The sequence below is a fragment of the Rhagoletis pomonella genome, unplaced genomic scaffold (assembly GCF_013731165.1).
Source record: "Rhagoletis pomonella isolate Grant_MI unplaced genomic scaffold, Rhpom_1.0 Rhpom_scaffold_00002, whole genome shotgun sequence".
Classification (NCBI taxonomy): Eukaryota; Metazoa; Arthropoda; class Insecta; order Diptera; family Tephritidae; genus Rhagoletis; species Rhagoletis pomonella.
Genome location: NW_023458556.1, coordinates 37,339,771 through 37,365,498, shown reverse-complemented (window position 1 = coordinate 37,365,498; position 25,728 = coordinate 37,339,771). Strand labels below are relative to the sequence as shown.

The window sequence follows — 25,728 nt, the reverse complement described above, 5'->3', positions numbered from 1 at the left end:
GATAAATAAACAAATCAAAAATTGCATTTTAAGAAAATTTACTTACTTAAGTTAAAAAATTGTGTCTTAATTACAATTCTAAATTACAACACATTTTGAAGAGAAACTTCTTTGCGCTCGAAAAAACGACACGAAACTGCAGTGAAACGAAAAAGTGGGTGATTGACACGATTAAGAATAAGATTGAGGTTACGATTAAGAATAGGATTAAGATGAAGATTAAGAGTAAGAGAAAGATTTAGATTAAGATAAATGTTAAGATTACTTTTAAGACTAAGATTGAAAATGAGACGAAGATGAAGATTATTAATTTTGAAAAAACCTTAAAATTATATATTCTGGAGCAAAGCTCGATCGCCCAGGCACTGATTCTTATTCAACCAACTGTCAATTCACACTGGATCGCTGCAATAATAAATATGAGAAAAAAGTTCCCAACTTCGTAAAAGAAAGCAGACTATTTTGATTGCATTTTGTGTTGCACACCAATTCTACATTAATATCCCTATTATTAACCGACTTCACAAAAAGGAGGAAGGTTATCAATTCGTCGGAATATTTTTTATTTTTTTTAATTTTATATGTATTTTACCGCATAACTTTGGACCACGTTAACCGATTTCTATAATTTTTTTTTTTAAGAAAAGGTGTTACTTCACAGGTGGTGCCATACTAATTTAGTTTAAATCCGATCATTGGATTATGAAGAGATTAACGATACTCTTAAATTTTTATATGAGAACTTCAGTCTGTTCTGTTTTTATTGCTTAAAAATTATTTGTTTCATACTTGTTTCTTACGTAAAGTCTAGACAGTTGTAAATATTTAAATGTATGAAGTATATACAGTGGCTCGCAGCTTAAATCGTGCACCCAAAAAACTTGTATGTATTCTTTAATAGGTATTCGTAAAGTTTTCATGTTAAATTTCATGTGTTATTTTTTTTTATTTAAATATGGTTCATAGTGCAACAAACACCATAAAACCAAAAATCCAAACTTTGCAAAAAACAAGCAAAAAACAAATGCGACTTCAATTCTCATATAAAAATTTAAGCATTCCGTTAATTTCTTCATGATCGAATGATCGCATCTAAACCAAATTAGTATGAACCCACCTCTGAGGTACCACCTTTCTTTAAAAAAACATTCATTGAAATCGGTTAACGTGGCTTAAAGTTATGCAATAAGATACTTAAAAAAAATATTCCGACGAATTGATAACCTCCTCCTCCTCGGTTGAAAACTAGGAAAATTCGGCAAAATTTGCATCACATCAGATTTTAGGAGAGTGCAAGTTTCGAATAGCTAAAAAGTACCGTTGTTGTTGAGAAGAGAGCTTTCCGATCGAAAAATATTGATTTTCAAGAATTATATACCATTGCTACGAAACGTTGATTTGTTCGCCATATAAAATACATGGAAAGATTTGAGCGCTTTGAGCGACCTCTAAATATTTTTTGATTTCAAAATAAAAATTAGGAGTATATTTTTTCGATAAAGAACAATCCTAGGGGTGAGAGCATTAAAATTGCGACATTACTTATTTTGGATCACCCTACACGCTACAGAGATAATAGCGGCGCTGAGAGTGATAACATTTTAGAACACCGGTTGTCGTTCTCTTGTTTCCTTTAGTTTTTAGTACAGTTGACTCCATTGATAAATTTTCAGAGCCATTGTTCATATCAACGTTCTCTGCTGTGTTTACCACGGAGCACCTCCAACGCCGGTACTCTCCTTATTTATTTACATACATATATGTATAAACAAGTACTTGCACACACACACTTATATACATATGAATGTATGTTTTCAAATTCCAGAGCTTAACTAAGAATTTCTTCAATCTTCAACAAGTGTATTTTGGGAGCAAATGAGAGGGAGCGTTTGAGCACAAGCGCCACATGTCGCCACTGTAGACCACCACTTTGGCACCATGAGAATATGTAGGTGCATTTGTACATAAGTATGTATATACATATTTGTGTGCGAATAAAATTTGAGAATGTAGTAGTAATTGTTAACATTTTAGGCATCCGGTCGGCAATCGGAGGCGGACGTAAATGCTGGCGTACACCTATAGATAGAGGTGCTTGCCGCTGTGCGAACTCAGTTGTTGCAGACACAGCGAAGCGTTGGGATTAATTTTAAATTTTTTAGAGCAAACAAAAAAAAATACGCTGCATAAAATAAAAGTGGAACAAGTGTGCAAACAAATGAACAACAGGACCAGTACAATTTTTAACCGGTCGTGAAGAAAAATATATGTACATATACATACCTATGAATATAATTAAATAAAACGAGTAATCGCAAAAAAAAAAACGGTGAACTTAATTACAGAATTAAAATAAGTGAGAAATCTATAAACGAACTTCAAAGGACTTACCAAGTCCAGCTAGTGGAAAAGTGTACATAAATAAACGCAAACCCTTTGAGCGATTTCTTGTCGGCAAAATGACGACCAAAATGGCGATTAACGCAAAGGTTTGTATATAAGCCAAGGAAGCATGCATACTACATGCATACATAAATTGAATTTGAATTGAATACAAAGGGGCTAAAAAGTGTGCGCAAACATGAAAACAGTGGCTAGCAAAGGAAAACCAAAATCGAATCCAATCAATGCAAAAACTGATAAGTTGTACATGTAATTCAGGAGAAAAAAATTAGTTTGAATGATATATATGTATATGTATGTATGTACTAAATAAGTGTACCTCATTAGACAATGCCGACCAAATGGCAATGGAGGCAATCTTTCTAGAAAAATTTGAGGTGGCAGTGCATAAAAGTACACTTGCAACAATTTTAATCTACAACTAAAAGTTTTGGTAAAAAATTTTAAATGTGCATAAAAAAATAACTTGTTCTAGCATCATTAATAATAGGTGAAAAAATTTGCCAAATTTATGAAATTTAACTTGATTACTAAAAATAGCAGCTCTTCACTCTTTATAGAGCGTCAATTTTTTTATTTTATTTTTTTTTTTTGCATTGCCACTTAACGTGTGCGATCTGTTCATTTACATACTTGCCGGTTTATATAGTATAATTTTCGACTTTTTTTGAATTAATTTCTTTCGTTTTCTATTTTTTTCACCAATTGTCGCTGGGATGGTATGTGCAAAACTTTTTTGCTCGTGCGCATAAATTAAATATAAATATGTACACACATACATATCTACATATTTACATATCTGTGGGTATTTGAAAGAATAACTTAAGTCTATCTTTCACAACAAAATAGCATATGATTACAAAAAATATTTCGTCAAAAAAATAAATTCAAAATAAAAAAATATAATTTTTTTTGCTATTCACCATTTTTAAAATGTTGCTGTTTTCAATAACTGAATATTTTCTTCGAACTAAGAATTATTGCTTTGACGGTAAAAAACAAGCTCTGTCGACATATGTTATTTTGTTTGTCCGTGGAAGATTGACTTAAGTTGTTCTTTCAAATGTCCACAGATATGTATGTATGTATAGATAATGGCATTTTTTACCAATTTCAAGTCGTTTGAAGTTTACGGACGCCATTTGAATTTTTTAGCGGTCGCATATTATGTAGGTATGTACTCGTACATTAGACCGCACCACATTGCAGGCCAACGTTTGCAAGGCAATTTTAAAAAAAAAACTACATTCGGCAATCAATTTTTAACCGACTTGGATAAAGGGGGAGGTTATCAATTCGTCGGACGTTAACCGAATCCTATTATTCTTTTTTTTTTTTAAGGAAGGTGGTAGGTACCTCAAGGGTGGTTTTTCTTTAAAAATTACTTGTGTTTTAAATAGTTCTACTGGAATAATAAAAAAAAAAATCATTAGCAGAAGGTTAATGATTTTGTAGATATTTAATTTAATGATATTAAGGTTCATTATGGTAAATGCCGAGGGCATAACGAAAAATTAAAAAGCGCCCCTTCTTTTCAGCAAAAAAAAAATATTTGGGAATTGTCTTGCAACAAGTAATTTTTAAGCAAAAAACACAACCGACTTCAATTCTCATATACAAATTTAGGAGTACCGTTAATTTATTCATGATTCAATAATCGGATCTAAACCAAATTACCACCTCGGAGACGCAACCTTTCCGATAGAAAATTATCGAAATCGGTTGACGTGGTTTGAAGTTATGCGGTAATGTACATAAAAAAAATATTCCGACGAATTAAAAACACAACCGACTTAAATTTAGGAGTACCTATGTACCGTTTATTTCTTCATGGCACAGTAGGACCACCTTTGAGGTATCGACTTTCCGATATCATAAAAAAATAGCATTCATAAAAAATTAAAAAAAATATTCCGATGAATTGATAACATTGCTCCTTTTTTTGAAGTCGGTTAAACATACATATTTTAGACTCAGGTATGTACGGCGAACTTTTGTTTCTGCTACGGTCTAATGAACATACATATGCACATACATATGTATGTATTTAGAAAGAAGTGTGCCTGATAATTTTTTTTTGCCCAGCTTTCATGATTAATTTTTATGCTGTCTCACTTGTGCAAAAGCCTATGTTTGTATACATATACATAAATACTACAAATGTACATACCTATGTATGTGTTCGCGCTTACCCATGAAAATTGACATTCATTCTTATGCTTCATTTACACTGGGCAATGAATGAGACCAATTTTAACGATAAAATTGGGCATTAAGAAAAACCCATATCATTAGGTTCACAAAATTTGTCATTATGTAAATTTCCACTAGTTATATTGTAATTCACACAAAATTATTGTCTACTGGGAATTCGGTTTAGTATTTTTTTATGCCCATTATTGTTCACATGTTCATTGTGGGCGTAAATTTCAGATTAATTTCATCTTACCTCAAGAGAATTTTTGGTCTTGATAAAAACTTTACGTTATCTGCTAATAAGTTTATTAACACTTTTAGTCACACGCACTTTATAGCATACTAAAATTAAACTCCAAAAATTTTATTTAACTAATAACAAAATTATGTGAGTTAAAATAAAACATAAGAAAATAAAATAATAGTTTATTATTTTATCATCAAAACCTTATTGGAACGCCTATTGGCCTTCTAAATTTTCACGTAGTTTTTTTTTAACTAAAACGGAAAGCATACATATATCGTCGGTGATACTGCGATCTGTCGCCTGTACTTCTCTTAGTCGGTTAATTTCATCAGCCAAAGGTAGACAGTTATGTTCTTACTAACCAATCTAACGATTCGCAGATGCAGTCCAATCAGTGCTGCCAATTATCCTCAGTTATGTATACCTTGCACTGCACTGCATAGCATATCATTTTTACGTAAAAATCAAAAACCAACAGACCTCTACATACATATGTACTATGTAATGCTGTGCGCTGGCTAACCGCTTACACGCAAAACTCATTTAACAGATTCCTTATGTGATAACTCTCATTCAATGCCAAGTACTTATGCATAACTGAGCCTTTGGCTATGAGGTGCTATATTGAGGATAAAAATGTGCCAATAAAACTCATCAAATTTCCAATATCGCCAGGTTATACTATCTAAACAATTTAAATGCTTATCAGTGGGAAAAAGTATGCAATAGTAGTTACTCATGTATTATATAAAATCATTGATTTATTAATGGTAATGGATTCATTAATGGTATCACCTAAATAAATGTAACCGCCACACTATCTAACAAAGCAAACATTTCGATGCCATTTTAAGGCTAATGTTTCAACTAAGATGTAAATGAGTTCTTAAGTTTATATTGGCAAAGGTTTAGACAAAAGACTTAATCAAACTAAAATGTTTTTGATGACAAAAATTTCGATTACAAAATGTTATATTTCATACATTTTGCTATTCCAAAAGCTTACAAAAAATGTAAGATGTTTTGAATTAAAGATAGAAAGCACTAGTAGCCACTCCTTTCTGTTAGATTCATATTTCGTATGTTGACTGACAGCCCCACATAGACCTATAGGTCCCTAGTAATGTCAGATGGAGATATAGGCTCAGTTAAGTATGTTCGAAGTATATGTATGTATGTATGTGCATCATTTTTTGAGATTTTCAGCAGTGCTTGAGGCCCAAGTGTACACCTAATAATTTGCAAATTGCTTACAGGCTTCCCTTAAATATGAGAGTCAACATTGAGCCGAGTTTCACTTGGTAATATTATTGACCAAAGACCTAATATATGTAACTTTTATTTCATTTTTATGCTTTATTTAATGAAACGAAAATAACTTAGACCATGGTTCGTAAAACTTTGATCAAATTTCAGATTAGATATGAATGATAGGCATTTCAATTGGTAAATATTCACCATATTGCTGATTTATGCTTTTTGGGGTGAACAAATATGCACTCCGAGTTTCATTTAAGTAAATCCGATCACAAATATGGTGGCTGTTGCAAAATGCAAATTTTCACAATTTTTTCATATTCAAGCGAAATCGGTGCTTGTTGACCATTTTTGGCCGCAGTTTATAAGAAGTACGTAACTGTGGCTGATTAGTTAGAGGTTCCTACTACCACAGGAGTAGGACCTGGGTTCGACATATCGACGGCTGAAAGGAAGATCGACGTATCTCGGCAGCCGGTTCGAAAACGCCCGATCTCAGAAAACTTACCAAGAACGCCCTACTTCAGAATTTCGTTGAAGAATATGGTTCAAAAACGGTGCAAATAGGTTGAGATAGGGCGTATTCAATAAGTACTTAAGTATTTATTTTAAATGTTTTTGTCTTATAAATACAAACCATGTACATACATACATACATACTAAGTTGTTGATGACTAAGAAAGGCTCGACACTCATATCTTTACAACTTATATATATTTAGGTACGTATACTCAGTGCACACCCCCTTAAGCTAAATGTTTATGGAATCGTATTTTAGTTTACTTATTGTATACAGACAATTGTATAAATACATATTTGTGTATTTACATATACATACATATATCTACATCTATACATATGTACATATGTATGTATACACTCATATAAATAAACGTAAAAACAATATTCATTCATAACTTTTAAAATTGCTCAGATTTTGTTTACCACCACGTACCAAATAGTATGTACATGCTAATAACAGTCAACAGACCGCCCGCCTACACATATGTACATACTTGCATACACTTACAAGTGCATAAATGTACATACATTCATAGTACTTTTAAATGCATTTTGTACGTTAAACTAGATAAACGGTTTGAGGCAGGTCGTGCAAAGTGTAAACGAAAGCAAATTTGTGTTCTCAAATGCATTGAGCGACAATTGAGGCTGTATTGCTTAGCCAATGAAATGAAAAGTGCATCATGCGTATGTGTGTTAGGCACTGCAACTGCACTGCGGCTTCGCATGTGCACAAAGTCACACATACTTACATTTGTGCATGCATTTCCTTTATCAATCTTCACAGCGGGGTTGGTTGATTTGTTACGCACTTTTCAGGGGCATCTTTCTGCAAAGTTGCAAAACAAAACTGATGCTTTAAATAATGTATGTATGTACATACGTATGCATGTGTATACTCATATAGGTAGCGCAGCTTGCACTCTTGTTTTGTGTGTCTGCACAAATGCATTCAAGGTTGAATATTAAAAGGTAGTCTAGTTTTGTGCCCTTCCTCCACTACTTCGACTGCAGTTGTTGGTGTTTTATAATTATCTCTGCAAAACTTGTTTTATTTTTCATTGGCAAAGACTTTTCGATTTTTGCATTCTACTTTGCTTCTCAACCATCTCATAATTGCTTGGCTTGAAATGGTCATTGGCGAACGTTTGTTCTTTAGCTTTGCGCAGAGGCGATATCGTAACCAATGAAGTTCTACTGAGGTGCGATTATTGCTAGTTGAAAACTTTAACCAATACCCCGCCATGGGGACGTGAAATACCGTCCACTACGGCAATTTTTGGAAGCCCGAGAGGGCTCATTAATGAATACATTCCAAAGATTTCTATTTTTAATTGAATTAAGTTGGGAATTTTGAAATCTTCTTATTACAAAAATATGGTTTTTATTTACAAAAAAAAAGTATCTTTAGGTGCTCTTTGTATCTAACATATGTAGTTTTTTTATTATACTTTTTTTGCTTTAGTAGTGATGGCAAAAAAAATTAATAATCGATTAATTTATTAACCGAAAGCATTCAATGAATAATTGCAATTAATCGAAAGATTAATCGGTCGTTTCGATTAAAATCGAAAATTAATAAAAACTATTTACATAAGTTATAAAAATTGACTGTTTTATTTACGGATACATTTTTTGTTGAATTGTGGAAGCTTGCGCCATTAATTCAGTGCGCAAACAATGAAGAAAACTAAAAGCTAAGGGAAACAATTAATAAAAAGATGTAAAGTAGTATGCAATCCATTATACTACACCCCATGTCAAAATTATAAGCGCACCACAAGAATTTTTTTTTTTTAATTTTAGTAATTTTTTAAATACAGCTTATTCTTAAACCGTATAGATATAAATCTATCAAATTTTGTGTAATAAAAAAATCAAATTCAGCAAAAAATTCGAGCTTTTTAACTTGATTTCTGAGAAAGATTTTCAGTATGCAGCCCATTAAACTTTTGTATAGAAAATTGCAAGATTAAATTATCACTTACTGTTGATTTTTGAAATTTTTTTTGACGGGTGATGCTTATTCCATATAAAAAAGTGTATGGAAGAAATGCGCCATTTGGAAAATAAAATGAAAAAATGTGGATACCTACGTTGTGATTTCTTAGTTGTTACTTAGGTTAAACTTGTGCTGCGGTTTTTTGCAAAAATATCGTTTAAAAAATTTGCAGAATACGAGAAGGGAAAAAAATTCCCAACTATTAAAATTATACATATATACATATGTATCAAGTAGAGTGGACACTTTTATTCTTGCTATGTTATTGAGCGGTAAGAATGCTAATTTGGAATTTTGATTCATACATTATTGTGTTAGTAAAGTAGTCAATTTTTGATGATTTATTTTCGATTATTTTCAAAATTAATCGGTTAATCGTTCGATTAAATTTCGATACAATTAAATCGTAACCGAATGAAAATAACCGATTATAATCGGTATTCGATTAATCGTGCCATCACTATGCTTAGTAGAGTTTTTTCAAATCTCATTTTGGCAGGGCAACATAATTAGTGATAGAACCAGCGTTGCAGTTTTGGTCCAATTGGACCAAAGCTATGACCGATTAGCTGTTGAAATAGAACGAGAATTACCTATCGCAATTTGCAAAGTGTGAGTGGATTGGTAAAACAGGATGAGTGTATGCAAATTGAAACAAATTTGGAATTTTTTTTTTAAATGCATAAAATGTCTGATTTCGTTTATTCACACACAAACAAAAATGTTGACATGAATTGAATTAATCTCAAATTTACATTTTTTACAAAAGTTTTTTTCTACAATACGGTAATTCTTTTATTTATTTTTTTGTAGCCCATTCAATTCAAAGTGCAAATTTTAAGTAGCTTGTACTTACCGTAGATTCTTGGTAAATTTTTTTTGTGGAAGATGTTGTTAATTTTTTCTTTACTTACAACAAAAAAATTTTTGAACATACTTTGTATGGAGGAATATGCGCAAACAATAAATTTCCGAAAATCAACGGTAAGAGCAAGCTACTTCAATTTCGCACTTTTTTATAAAACAATTTAATGGGCTACCAAACTGCATACTTAAAAAACTTCTAGAAAATCTGATTAAAATATTTAAAATTTTGAGCAAAATTTGTTAAAATTCGTCGAATTTTTATAAATGTTCTACAAAGTTTAAAATTTTAATTGACATGATTTTTTTAGATAGTTATATTTCCAGTTTTCAAGTTTTTTCTCTTTGTTTTATTTTAAATAAAACGGTATTAAAATAAGTTGAGTCTTTTTATTCCAAAAACAATGTTGTAGATACGGATTCGATGCTTTAGAAATGTCCCGATTTTTGGCCACAGAAATCTGGTCACCGTACATTTGTATGTATCTACATGCATACTTACATAGTATATCGTCACCTGAAATGCAAATGGCCGTAACTAACAAAAAATCTAAAATTCTCTTATTGATAAATTATGATGCATTTCAAAGAATTACAAGTCCCCACACGATTTTATGCAAAAGCAATTTTTGTTAGTTACTGCTTTTTTCATTTCAGGTGACGATGTGTATTTTGCATTAATTTTAGCTGTTGTTCAACGAATTGCGGTTTATATTAACAACACACATATACATACATATGTACATACATATTTGCTATTGGGGGCATTCATTCTCTTTTGAGTACTACTCTTATGGTCCTCAATCATCTCGAAAGCGATCTTAAAATGCTCGCCCAATATAAGGCTGATATTACATCAGCTTGGAAAACGAAAAATTTTCTTAAGAAACCAATTAAACAAATGTATTAGGCAGTTTCTGAAGGTTACATATTTGTTAAAATTTGTTTACTTAGATTTGTGGTTTGTGCGTAGTAAAATAAATTCCTAGTTGATTTGGAAAAACATGAATGTTGCATCATCTTAGCGGAAATTATTAGGCTTTTATAGTTGTGCCGATTATAAGCTTAATAAGGTCGAAATTAGCAACTTGTATATAAAAATCACTTAATTAATTAATTGCTGCATTATATTGCCGAAATTTATACCAAACACATTACGTGATTTAATAAAGCTACATACTCAAAAAATATCGCCTTGTGAATCCTACATATAACTTCAATATCAAGATCAATATTCTACTAATATATGTATGTTTGGTTGTATGTACGAATGTTCGTATATATGTATGTATGTATATGCATAATTACCCTGTGGGGAAAATCTCTAGTTCTGAACTGTGGCGTTTCTAGTGCATTTAGACCCAGTACTGGTTCGCGATAAATCTCTTTTGCATGCAAGCAACTGGCGAATTTAACATGGCGATGTCCTAGGAAGTGTCAATTGCCCCCCGCTGCATCCCTTTTTCGATAGTTCCGAACTAGTCCTAAATTCTATAGTTCCGAACCAGTTCTAAAATCGACAGACAAAAGAAAAAAGTATCATGATTTTTCAATCTTTTCGGTTCTTCCGTGTGCGATTTTACATTATTTTCAAATAAACGTTTTTTTAATTTGAAATTAAATTTGTTTGAATGATTGTAAGAAATGCACGTTTACATACCTTGCTGTAGCTGACTTTGCAGAGGTGCTCGCTGTTATTGGTTAGATTCCAGACTGCCCCAAGATGTTAATATGTTAACACAAAGCTTTGTTTTGTATTACCAAACTGTGAAATAGCATCTGCGAAGCACAGAATAGAAGCGTATTTGAACGAAAAATCCGCGGAACACATATCTATGTAAAGTAAACAAGCCCCCCGCTGCATCCCTTATTCGATAGTTCCGAAATAGTTCTAAATTCGACAAATAGGATCTAGTTCGTTCTGCATCCCTTTTTCTGTAGTTCCGAACCATTTCTAAATTCGTCACTTTAGATATAGATTTGTAGTGAAAAAAACTGAAAAAATTAGTTTCTTAAAAGTACCACTTTTCGCCGATTTTGGACTGGTGGGGATCTAGTTCCTAACGGCCTAGTTCCTTTTTGGCGATAAAGACCTAGTACGGAACTAGAAATTTGATTCACTAGTCCGCGGTTTCCCTGCAGGGTAAATACGAATTTAAATTTCTCTATCAACTAAATATTGAACTTATTATATTTATGGGTTATCACTTAACAACGTGTCTTACGAATTATTGTCTACAACATATTGAGTTTCTTTTGTGCAAAATTTGTATTGGAATGCGACTGATTGTCAAATCTACATATCTACATACATAACGTATTTCTGTACAATCTCCAAAAAAAATTGGACATAGTATGTACGCTATACATTTTTTATGTATGTATATGCATGTGTGATTATGTACCGGTTTTCGCCGGTATTTTTTTTTTTTACATCTCTAGTTTTTTTTTTTAATTTTCAAACCGAACTGAACAAAAAATCCGGTTTTTGTTATCACACAAGCCGGCCTTTTCACCTAGTTTCAATATGTACATTCTATATGCCTGTTTCTTTAAACTTGATTTTATTAAAAATGTACCCCACAAAAAATTTCTTTCATTTCATACCTAAACATGAGAAAATTTCCTATAGAATATTTAACTTTGAAAGTTCTTCTTTAAGGTAAACGGCAATACTCTCCGAATTCTATTGAGAAGCTTAGTATATCTTATTAAGAGTTCCAATTTAAAAAAAAAAAAAAAGTATTCAAACATGAAAAGAGTTAAATCTTAAAGTAAACATGAGCGAGAACTTTTCACTTTTTTCCTTTAATCAAAAATACGAGTAGATCGGACGCATTTTAAGGTGCTTTCGTTTCTACCAAAACTACCAAAAAATGTCGCTTTTGAATGTCCCTTTTTTTATCCTGTTCGATTCTAAAACAAAGGCAAACGGGTAAAAAAGGGCCTGTGCCAATTGATAGAATAGATAGAATAGATAAATTTTTGCAGGTACTAAATTTGTATACACAGTATTGTTTGGCGGTAATAAAGAGCGAAAATCGAAAGGGAAGCTGAAAAGGCACACAAAAAACGCACGTTACTTGCAAGTTGCAAAATAAATATATGTAAATTTAAACAATTTCAGGAACACGCAAAAATGGAGGTTTTGCACGAGCGTTTTTTTTTGGTTTTTCAACTGTCAAAATTTTACTTTGCATTTGGCACAGCAAAATTCAATTTATTTGTACACCATAGTAAATTTTTCCACCCCGTCTCACTATGGAGAAAAAAGTTACCGATTGGCACACACCTATGCCAAACCCAGGGTTGAGTGTATTTTATGTAAATTAAAAATGACGAATCCAATATGGGAGTCAAATTCTGAAAAAGAATTCAATTCTTATAAGATTTGGTAACTTTGACCGCCATATTGGGGACGCCATTTTATGTTTTGAAAATCTGTCCGTGGCTGCCAAAATAGATAAGAGATAAAAGTCCGTCAATGTTTATAAAAAAAAATATTTTCTCATAAAGTTCGCCATGCTTTTGGAGGTAAAAAAAAAAAATCTGGCATGATGGATCAAAACGGACTTCAGATTCGTGTTCACCGACCCTAAAACATATGGAACATCTAGTCTGGTCAAAAGAACGTTTTATCATTTTTTTTTTTGCTGTAGTCCTGTGTTTCTTATTATTTATTTAGTTTTTTAACTGACTTCCAAAAAAGGAGGAGGTTATCCGTTTGTCAGAATATTTTTTTATTTTTTTTTAAGTATGTTACCGCATAACTTTGGACCACGACCGATTTCGATAATTCTTTTTGCATCGGAAAGGTAGTGTCTCAGAGGTGGTATATATATATATTTTATATGAGAGTTGAAGTCGGTTTTTTTTTGCTAAAAATTACTTGTTCTTACTTATGTTTCAAGGTTCAAAGAATAAGGTTAAATCGGTTAGATGAGTGTGTCACAATTTTTTTTTTTCAAATGTCGAAAATCAAAATCCATATATGGCTTTATTTGCAAAAGATATCTAAATTTGAGAAATTTTTTCGAGGTCTTTCCATATAAAACTTTATACCTCGTAACAGAACGTTACGTTAAAGAAATAAAAAAATACCCATATTAAAGCGGAAGTATCGTTCTCTTCAAGCCTGGGTCCGAATGTGTACGAAACTTTTCAAAAAGTTTTTTTTTGACTAACGGTATTATAATAACCAAAAAACTTTTCAGCTTAGAGATTGCAGATAACCTTTTTTCTTTTAATCTACTACTATATATGTAAGTAGTCGTGAGAACGCGAGCCAAAAATAATGAAGACATATGTATGTATGTTTGTATTCCCGGATGGCTGAAAACGAGCTAAATACTAGACTTCAAAGTGAAAATATTGTTTGACAATTTTTGCCTTCTCGACTGCAAAAATTCATCCAAGTTACTAAAGCATTGCTATTAAGTTAACATGGGAATACACACATATATATACATATGTATATACATATGTATATTTTTTGCACGTCCAAAACTGGAAAAATTCAGTTCTTTTGCACGTTTTTTGTTTAAACAGTTGTGTTTAAAAAGTCGTGGCACTTAGATATACGGCGCATTTTTTAAAACGCAATTTCTTTAGTACACTCATTTTAAGCGTTTGACTCATTTTTGCCTATGCCCAAGGTGATCGTTCGCATTATTATTATTTTTTTTGTTGTACTTATTCCCGAAACTTGAAAATTCAACTATTTCACCTTTTAATTGTATGCATTAAATTCTTGCGTTTTTTTTATGTGCTTTAATAGGGGTTTGCCACACTTCCCCTTTAAACATGTGCAATGTGTACATACATATATATATGTACATATGTAGGTATATACTCAGGTACATATGAATGTATGTGCATACATATATGCAAGCGTTCCTACGAAAGATGTTAATGATTATACAATGAAAGCACGCCACGATTTCAAACACCTTTGAACTTGAAGCTTATGCGTTATAATTTAAAAAAGTGTTTAAACGGCGCAAGTGCTTCAATCACATAAGTAGTGCATTACCGGCGAATTAATTAATTACATATCTACATACATACATACATACACAAGGTTTTAAAAGCTTACAAGTAAAACATAGTAGGTACGTAGTGCATAAAATGTGGACTTCTAGATGACAAAGGAAGAGACATCAGCTGAATAGACATTTAGGCAGTTAATTAATAAAAACAAAAATACTTTACTCATCTTAAAGCATAATTTGTTCTAAACGAGTGCATTTTCATTATTGAGATATACATATTTTTTTGATGCATTTTTTCTAACTTACTTTCAGGATATATTCCGCAATCAACATCGACTCATACGCTTCATTGAGCAATCCATACGTTTGTGCAGTAATCAGTCATTAAAAACTTTACAAAAGCAAGCTAAACAGAAAGCAGAACCTGAATTTGAGATCACCGCTTCCATTTCCGCCCAATATACCGTTGCCCCTGAACCTATCAAGCATGATAAAGATGTTGGCCAACAATTCGCGGCCGCACAATTATCTGTGCGTTTGGCATCGCCGCAGCAGCTGCAACCGAAACCGGACAGCGATGAGATGCTAGGCTTTGGCAGAGTATTCACAGATCATATGTTGAAAATCTACTATCATCGGAGTTTGGGTGGCTGGCAGCGACCTGAAATTACGCCACTCGAAAATCTTGTGGTGCATCCCGCGGCAAAGGTGTTACACTACGCTGTTGAGGTAAGTGAAGTGGTTGTTGAATTCATTGTTAGGCTATTAATAAACTAATATATAAGTAAAAGTTGTCTATCAGCGGTCCTGCTGGTTAGTTAAGTTCGTTTTTTTTTTCGTCACGTTTTTAAGGAATACTTGATTTCTTTTGACCTTAACCTTAGATGTGTTGAGGAATGTATCAGCTTCTAACTGAATATTTGGCACGTAAAAGATCGATTAGTATGTCATTACCAGGCCCGAAGAAAATAAGCAAGAAAAAATCAATTTTAAGCTCCTAGATGAGCACTAAAACACTGGCAAATATAACTAGAAAAGGCGTCTTACAAAACCTTTTAAAGGTTACACAAAACGCACAAATTCAGATTGCTTACAGCTCAGCCTCATTACAATAGACCGTTTGTTGCCGGATCTATACACACACGCATTGGTTCCGTCCTCCATCTCCGACCCATCTGTGTACCAGTCTATATATCTGGGATTAAAGAGAGCTGAACCATTCGAATATATAAAAAATATTGAAACAGTGAAGTTCAAACCAGAAGCGACTCTAAGGCCGCGGGTGAACAAATTTTGATTGATGCTTTGGCTACGCTTAAAATCAACCTTTAAAAGTTGTTCGAACGTGAAATTACAGTTTTTTAAGTGCATTTGATGGGAACTCCAACTTAGTCTCTTATCGCGGATGATTCCAAGGTATTTGACTTCAGAGTATTAAAGAAATATCCCTCCCAGGGTGACCGAACCAAGTTTTGATTACACCTTCTTGTAAACGGTAACAGAACAGAATATGAATAACCTTTGCCTTGAACTTAAAAAAATGGAAAGAAATGGGATCACTGAGGCATATTAAGTAGTTAAAGATTACACAGCCACACAAAAAAGTGTACGGATCTCGGAATAAGACATATGTATCCCTATGTATTTTTACGCGTTGAATCCGGCATCGGAATCGGCCTAACGGATATGAATTCAGCCCTACCTTCACTTTTTTTTAAGTTTAGGAAAAATCCTAACGTGTTGTAGCAAAACGGACTTCACATTCAGATACATAGGAATGCCTATCTCTCATTCCCAGATCCTGACACCTTTTTTTGTGGAGCTTTGTTATGGGTTGCACAGCCACACAACAAAAGTGTCGGGGTTCCTTTGACGCATTGAATACGAGTCCGTTTTGCTCCATCACGTCAGGAGTTCTTTCTTACAACATGTTTTTTGTGGTTAGGGCTCAACCCAAACCCGTTAGACCGATTATGATGCAGGATTCGGATTCAGCGCGTCAAAATACATAGGTATATTCAGAGTTCTTTTGATGCTAAAAGTATACTTCAAATTCGATTTTCTATCTTCTAAGTTCTGTGGCAGTTTAGATTCATACATTTAAGGATCCACTGAACTACTGCTATTATCGGGTATTAAAAATTAAATACATGGAAATTAATAACGTATACTAAATTTTTTCCAGCTTATCGTTATGTATATATGTATGCACATTTGTATTTCATTTAAAAAGTAAATTAAGCCCTTCAGCTAAAAACAAGCCAATTACTAGGAGTCAGAACAGTTGCCAAGCGATTACATGCTGATAAGCTGTAGATATGTATTTGTAAATACTTATGTACATATGTATGTATGTACCATGTAACGCTTCATTTTTACTTTTATTTTGGTGTTTATGATTGTTGACCTTCAGAGGATTGCTTTTCAATTTATTTTCATTAACTCGGAGCATTCAGGTGAGAACCCCATTTAGACCGAGGTACTGGAAAGTAGGCTTTGCAAAGAGATAAACACAGTAAATGGATTTCGAATAGATTTATTTTTCGATGTGAAGCATTCGTTTGAAGAAAGGTTATTCCGCTACTCAGATCTTTGTGATAACAGTGTATCTTAAATAGATGATTTCACAATCAAATATGAGCTGGAAGATCAGAAAACAGCAAGATACCAAAATAAAGAGCTATCGAATAATTGTTTTCTTATTTATTTTAGTAAACCTTTTTTTATCATATATGTAAATACACACATATATACTAAAAAATCTATAATCCGCGCACTTTTTTCAGCTCTTCGAAGGCATGAAAGCGTATCGAGGTGTTGATGGCAAAATTCGTATTTTCCGGCCCAACATGAACATGAATCGCATGAATGTTGCCGCCAATCGTTCCGGTCTACCCACATTCGAAGGTGAAGAATTCATCAAATGTCTTTCCCGCCTCATATCAATCGACTCTGAATGGGTGCCACATACCGAAGCTGCCAGTTTATATATCCGCCCCACACTGATCGGTATCGATCCGATGCTTGGTGTCGCCTCCTCAGATTCTGCCCTGCTCTACACAATCCTCAGCCCCGTGGGTAGTTACTTCAAAGCCGATAACGATGGTGCAGTCTCACTGCTCGCGGATCCACGCTACACAAGGTGAGTTAAAAAAAATGTAAATAGTTACTAACTTCACAAAATTTTAATTTTGATTTTGTTCTCAAGACGCCACTATCCAACGCTCGCCGATTGCGAAAATCGAGTTAATTTTTTTTTTTTTTTTTTTTTGTATGGATACGTTTTCGAGATATTTGCCATTTACCCTTATTCAGCTTAAAAAAACAAAAGCATTGTTCCACTTAATCAGGAATATCTTACGAGCCAATCAAATAATAGTAATACGAGATATGGCAAATGAAAGCAAATAAAATTCTGCATAAACTGTGTATACATCACTTTTCGAGAGCCCTGACAAATTAATTAATCATTCCAGATTTTTTTGTTTTTTTGATGGACAAATGCAAAAAATTTAAACTTTAACAGAGAATAAATTCAAAAAATAACAGTTTCTGTGTAAATGTTTTGCACTTGTTTTAAACCCTGTTCCTTTAGAAAAAAAATTTAGCTAACAATGCAGAAAATAGATGGATAAATAAGAAAATAATGATTGGTCAAATGAAAATGCGCAAGAATTTATTGTATGAAATATGCAGAAAAGAGTGTTACTCATGCGCCACGTAGACCTGATAGGTAGAGTGTTTGCATCGAAAACAAGAGGTGTCAAATATGATTAATTAATGTCTCAGAAACTATTAGGGTTATCGAAAAGTGATGTATATACGGTTTGTGGAGAATTTTATTTTCTTTCATTTCCCGTACTTCGTATTACGATCATTCAATTGGTTCGTAAGATATACGTGATTAAGTGAAACCACTATTTGTTTAAACCGAATAACGGTAAATTGCAAATATCTCAAAAAGTTATCCATAGAAAAAAAAAAACAATCTAGATTTTCGGAATCACCGAGCAATTCTATATAGGAATTGGATAGTGGCATTCATAGAACATTTTTGCTGTAAACCAGTGCTTTTAATTAAATTTCATATGTACATTTTTATATGCATAGAGCGTGGCCCGGTGGCGTGGGTAATCGTAAAATGGGCTCCAATTACGCACCTACCATCTATGTACAAAAAGAGGCTGCCCAAAAGGGACTCCAACAAGTATTGTGGTTGTATGGCGAAGATCATCAACTAACCGAAGTTGGTACAATGAACATATTCATGTTCTACGCCAATGAAAAAGGAGGTAAGCGACTGATTTCTCTTTTTTAAATAGCGGCGCACAGTTTACGAATTTGGAAAAAAAGCCACAAAATCAAATATCTCTAACACGGGAAGAGATAACGAAATACATTTTGTGAGATGCAGAACTCTGGAAAAATAGTCGCATTGTATAAAAGAATTACCCTTGACCTTTTAAATGACCCTCAAATATAGTAGGTTTTCAGTTTTTTTTTGCCTGAAACTAGTATTCAAAAAACTTTTAAAAAAGTATAGAAATCCATTTCCATGGTCGCAAGGACCAAAAGAACCATTAAAATTTTTTTTTTAAGCAAAGAAGTAATTTTCAAGCAAAAGCCACAAACCCAACTTCAATACTCTTATACAAATTTAAGATTAGCGTTAATTTCTTTTCGATCCAATTATCGGATCTAAACAAAATTAGTATGGGACCACCCTTCAGGTACCACCTTTCCTATGAAAAATTATCGAAATCTATTAACGTGGTCCAAAGTTATGCGGTAACATACATAAAAAAATAAAGAGTAATAAAATAAAATATTCCGACGAACTGATAACCTTCTGCTTTTTGTGAAGTCGTTTAAAAATACAACCGACGTCTATGTTCATTTAAAAATTTAGGAGTACCGTTAACTTTTCATGATCCAATGATCGGAGCTAAACCAAATTAGTATATATGTACATATGTACTTACATGAAACGGAATTACTCCACAATTTGTCCGATATGTGGCGCGGATGTGAATATATTTGGAAAACCCGTATTTTTAATCCGATTTGGGGGTACAGTTTAGTAAGTGACCCAACTATTTCGGGGTATTGCATCCAAAGGGGTGACCCAATCCAAAAAGAATTTGCACATACTTGTAGTCAAGGGTCTACAAATTATTTTAACACTTATCTTTGTAATATTTGGCTACTAATTTATTTAGAAATTCAGTTTGAATTATGCTCTTTCTTCATAAAATTCGGAAATTACCAAAGGGATGAGAGACAAGAGAATAGTAATAGGAATGGTTAACACTGCGCTGTGCGGTGCAATTGCGTTAATACTGCAACCGGAGGTGCCGCGCCAACACCAATATATGAAAAGCGCTCTCGCAATTAACACTAGAAACACATGAGACACACACACAATTCGCCTTGATTCTTTCATACTTTATATTTGCTTTTAAGTGGTGAAACTTGACAATTTTAAAGATTTCACTCAAGAATGATGAAAATATCGTGGCATTTACTACATACATTCCTAGCAATTAAATTCGGTTGGCGGTACAAGCGGTGCTCAGCACCCAAAATTAAAGAAATAATAGACATGTCACCGCTGTATGGTGTATTACACTGTATGACGACGGGTACTGTGGTGACCCTCAGATGGCGCCGTGTTCAAATCAGCACACTGCGCTATTGCGCTGCATTAGTGCGCTGACACCACAGGTGGCGCCGGCGTTTTGAGTGAGCGCTATAAAAATTGCGTAATTACCCATGGCTACCCAGTAAACATTAAAAATATAAACATTTCCATGGAAAATATGAGTGTTCTCTGCAAAAGGTGTTCAGCCCCCCTTCTTTGGCAACACAGAAATGAGAATTCTACTTAGTGAGGGGTATAATCCCTAAGTGCGGCCGAAGACCGCCTACGCAAAAGGTGCTCTCTGCAAAAGGTAAAGTGGGGACTGTCCCCTTTCGAATGGGGCCGTTTTGGGGGGCCATGCCAACTCCCTCTCCCCCATCCACACGAAACGGAGGGCCCCGATTTCCCCGATTTGGTCCATAAATATTCAGAACCTACATTAGTTGATTGGAAAGAAGTAACACTACAGAAAATTTAGCCAATAGTGGGTGCGGGGTTGGTTTTCTCTTTTTGTAGTTAATTATGTGTGAGAAAATTTTTGGAAGTCATCGATAACTATTACTTTAAGATTTATATAATAGAAGTCGTTTCATACTAATTATCAGGGAGATAAATATTATAAAAAAATTTTATAATATAAGTCATAAAGTAAGTCTTTGAAGACTTAAAAATATTTATCTCTCTGATAATTATTATGAAATGACTTTTATAATATAAGTCCTTGAATACTAATTATAGATGATACGAAAAATATTTATCTTAATAAAATGATTATTGATTGACTTTTATTATTCTCTCTTATAATAGTTATGTCTGTGCTTATCTTAAAAAAAAAGTTATTAGGTACTTGTTTTAAGTCGAAAATTTAACTTTTCAGATCAAGGTAATTTTTCATTCAATCAGACTTTAAAATTACTTTCAAAATTAAAAATTTTCTTAAGTTTTTTTCACTTAAAAACAGCTTGCAAGACCTTTAAACAAATTTTTAATGAATTCTTTCACGCAAACCATCACAAATATGTGTTTAGAGCTTTAAAAAAGTTCGTAGCGCACTGTTTTCAAGTCGAAAAAAGAAAACAATTTTAAACTTCCTTCATTTTAAGGTAATTTCAAAGGTCATAGTAGTTATTTTATTCAACGGGACAATTTTTTCATTCTGCATCTCTACAGGTGTAGAATTTATTTCACGTTCTCGAGATATCTGATTTTTTTACAAAATCGCACACTCTGCGGCGAAGGCTCACATTTGTATGTATATTCATACTAACAATTATTAATTTGTAGAAAAAATACTAGTCACACCTCCACTCAATGGTCTAATCCTGCCCGGTATTACCAGAGACTCGATCCTAGCGCTAGCCAAACAATGGGGCAAATTTGAAGCACGCGAGGAAGTGATTACCATGTCACAAGTCTGCGAGCTGCTTAATCAAGGAAGAGTAAGTTTTTCATTTAGTTTTGTTTTTGTCTTTTTTTTTTTTGCTAGAACGTCTAATTACATGATACCCCCTTTCTCACAGCTATTGGAAATGTTTGGCACTGGTACCGCCTGTGTTGTTAGCCCCATCAACCGAATTAACTACATGGGTACGGATTTGTACATTCCCACTATGGAACAGGAGAAACCCATTCATGAAACGATACGTAACACACTAACGGGCATTCAGTATGGCAAAATAGAGCATCCGTGGGCGGTGACCATAGAATAACTAAGTATGCATACGGGCGCATGGCAAATACAGTGCAGCACCACCATAATTTTTCAACTGAAGTTGAGAGATTCTTGGCAAAGGAATCTGTATTAATAGTTTTTTATTTTTTTTTTTTTTTGTTTTGGTCATGACTACATATGACTACTTACTAATTACTTATGAAGCTTATGGTATGGACTTTGTAATGGTTACTATGTATTCTACTTGGGATATGGAAAACTCGAATTTGAAAAAGTTTTCTAACCAAATATTGTATTTGTGTTTAGGACTTTTCGCACACCAGAGCCAAATGCTCTTAAGTACTATGTATGTTAAGGTGGTTCTTAAAATATCAACATCTAAATTTTGCTCTAGATAGAAATTGAAGACATCCACGAAAATATTGAACATAGAAGCAAATAAAGGGGTGACCCATAATTCTGATATATCAAGGACCACCCTTATGTATGTGCCTTAAAAAGTATGGTAATGGTGTGAAATTTGACTATAATTTTAAGCATTTATAAGATAGAAAATAACGATGGTAAAACATGCATAGGAAAAAGTCCTTTAATAATTTAAAGACTTAATAATATTTACATATTTTCTACTATATACATTTGTATAAGATTTAAAAATATTTATTTTCCGTTTTTAGTTAAGGTAGTTTTAGTTAAGCTTACCAATCTAGTAAAATTAAAATATATGCCACAAATCGATAGTGATTGCTGAAGAAAAAGTTTCAGAAAATTGTAAAAGTCTTCCAACAATATGTTTTCTAAAACATGCGTGATGAAGTGTAATTATTTCACAAATATTAAAAAATGTGCAATTAATAATACAAAAAACTAAAATTTTAGTTTTGTTTGCAACACTGTCTGACGCTCCTTATCAATGGAAGATATAAACAAATGGCGAAGGTATCGAATATATAAGTAGTTAAAAATTTAACTAAATTATTGGATAAAAAAAGCTAAGTACCAGAGTCAAGTGCATTTATTAGTTTAGACATTATTGACCTGACGGCCTTTATATCATATTTTGTTTCGAAATTCAAAATTGAGGTTTTCTTTCGAAAGCATTGTAAATGAGGTAGGGTGATCCTTAAAATATCAACATCTAAACTTCGTATGGGGCACGCCTTGATATTTTGTTCTACGTACAAAATCCACCAACATTTCCAAATTTTAAACAAATGTTTAAAGGTCGCCTCCAGAGTTTGAGGAAATTTAATTTGTTTTGTTTTTGAAATCGCAAAAATTTGTCAAAATTTTTACTTTTAATTTTTATTCATATAAATCCATAAACTTGCTGAGCTAATAGTTAAAATGTTGTCCAATTTTTGCGATTTAGAAAAAAATCAATTTTTTCAAACCCTTTTAGCGACCCCTAACATATTTTTTAAATACTGAAATTTCCTTGGATCTTTTTAGAACTGCATAACGGGGTGCCCCTGATGCTGATAATTTAGGGACCACCTTAGTATACAAGTAATTTAATGAATAATTTTAAAATGAAAACAAAAAATTGTTATGTAAAACGTCTCCCTACAAGGCTTCCAAAAGCTGTGAATTTTTTAGCAGAATTTAAATCAAATACATATGTATGTACATATTTTTAAAAGAACTTATGTATCCCTATTTTAAAGTGCATGCAATAAATTTATGCTTGTGCTTTAAAAAAAAAGTACTTTGAAATAAAAAAAGATTGGATTTTTTTAAATTTGAAAGCGACACACGAAAGAAACATAATCTGTATTTTATTTTACAAAAGGAGTGATGTTAATCGAAACCAAAGTGTCACTGAAGATGATGGCACTATGCCGAAACTGGTTTTTTGCGAAACGAAAATTTACCTGAAAGTATTCCACTTGGAATACCTCTCTGTAATGGAAGGACCTAGCGGAGTCAGACTTGGCTTCAGTTGGTATTTCCAACTAGTATCAGTTGTCCCAACGGCATTACTACCCTGCTTAGTCCGACGAATCGTTTCTTTGTCTTTGCTAGAAGGGCGAAAGGCAAGGTAAATTAGAGCTTCGTTGAGCTATTTTGTCATTACAAATCATTTTTACAGAATATAAAAGTACCTAATTGTAAATTTTCTTTAAGTAACGTGAACAAGTGTCATTACGGATTTTGTTCGAATCCTAAAGTATATAGAAAATTTTTCTACTTGTTTATGCGTTGTAATATACGAGATAAGAGATTGGGCCAAAGGGCTGATATTTTTGCAATAACATGCATACATACATATTTAGCATGACTGGCAAATGTTTTTTTTTTCTCGATTAGGCTACACTATGAAAAATGTTGTGTAACTTTCAATACCTTTTATAACACCATTATTATTACTATTCCTTAAACAGTACCATTTAAAAAAATACAATTAATACACCGTTACTTTCTCGATTAAAACAAATATATTTTATTAGTTTCATCTTAAATTTTTTGATTAAATCTCGAATTAAAATGTGCATGTGTAGACATTTCAAAAATGAATGAACACATTTGTCATTGGATGCTTCTTGAATGGATTTTTAAAACAGTCATATAACAGTAAACTTAATAAATAGTCAATAACAATAATCTATACATTTTTAAAACTTTTTGACAAAGTCAATTTAGCAGTACCTATTTTCCTTTTAATAACTGCTTAACTGATTTTTCAAAACTTAGTAAATGTAAGAATTATTTGCAACTTTTATTAAAAGGAATCGTAGCGGAATTGCTGATTTTCTATTTTCAGTAAGTGGTAAATCGGTTTTGGATGCATGAAAAAGACACGTTATTTTTTAGTTTTACTGTGAACATTTTAAATTGATTTTCATATTTGTATATTTTTAGTTGATCGAGAATTGTTTAGAAAATTTAAATTTTAAATAAGTTGTGTTCTTTTGTTATGTATGCATATGTATGTATTTTTCAAAACCTTAGTATTGGCTATAACATATTCATATTTTTTTAATATATTTTTATTTACTTGATTTCATTATATAGATTATATAGTCAAATTTAACATTTCAAGTTTTGGATTTTTTGTTGATTTTTATTAATTGTTTTCATTAAGAAGTTTCGTTTACTCATTACGTTGTTCTGCATTAGAATTTTGTTTTAAAAGGTAAAAATCTTTTGCCGCTGTCTTCAGCTGTTAATTGGAATACAAATCTTTGTGCTTAAAATAAGTTTTGTTTTTATAAATGATATTAAATCAAAATTTTATTATTTAGTAAGTTGGACTAGATACGTTTTTGTTGTTGTTTAGAAGTTTCAGTTCAGCTTAATAAAGGGATTTCCTGACAACACCATTCTGTAACTTTTAAAATGTACAAATCGTGTGATCCCTGCTTAATGAAAGTTTTCTCCAAAGTGCGCTTAGGAAACCCTTTAAATGCAGGAAACATATACAGTTGTCCACAAAATAATAGGAGTGGGATATTTTAACCTGTTTTGGCTATTTGTCTTTAGTTTATTTAATGTTTCGTATTTTTTTGTAAAAGCCTAGCTGGTAATACAACAAACACCATATAAATTTATATTTTCAAGTTTGTACAAAAATTATAAAAATTCTGCAAATTTTCACCAAAATTTCAAACTATTTAACCAGAATCTTTAGAAAATATGTTGGTATGCAGTTTTGTAGCCCATTCAATTCTAGTCTGAAGAAGTGCAAGTTTCAAGCTGCTAAAAAATTCCGTTGATTTTTGAGAATTTTTTCGGTTGAAGGTGTTTCACGTTTTTTCCATACAAAGTATGTTCGACAATTTTCTTTTATATGGGGACAGTGCCAGCAAAAAAAATTGCCAAAAATCAACGGAATTTTTTAGCAGCTTGAAACTTGCACTTCTTCAGACTAGAATTGAATGGGCTATAAAACTGCATACCAGAATTTTCTCTGAAGATTCTGATTAAAAAGTT

General features: G+C 32.6%; 1 protein-coding gene and 1 non-coding gene across 2 annotated transcripts; both read left to right on the top strand.

Moving 5' to 3' along the window:
- The first annotated feature begins 1,684 nt into the window (after nucleotides 1-1,684).
- On the top strand, nucleotides 1,685-23,542 carry LOC118733565 (branched-chain-amino-acid aminotransferase, cytosolic). Its single transcript, XM_036463004.1, has 8 exons — nucleotides 1,685-1,731; nucleotides 1,826-1,948; nucleotides 2,035-2,489; nucleotides 14,795-15,211; nucleotides 17,269-17,624; nucleotides 18,593-18,774; nucleotides 21,408-21,562; nucleotides 21,644-23,542. The coding sequence occupies exons 3-8, from the start codon at nucleotides 2,460-2,462 to the stop codon at nucleotides 21,830-21,832; spliced, it is 1,329 nt and encodes a 442-aa protein (XP_036318897.1). The 5' UTR covers nucleotides 1,685-1,731; nucleotides 1,826-1,948; nucleotides 2,035-2,459; the 3' UTR covers nucleotides 21,833-23,542.
- On the top strand, nucleotides 7,783-7,922 carry LOC118734862. The gene has a single exon (XR_004992475.1). It is a non-coding gene; the product is annotated as a U4 spliceosomal RNA (small nuclear RNA).
- Nucleotides 23,543-25,728: the final 2,186 nt, after the last annotated feature.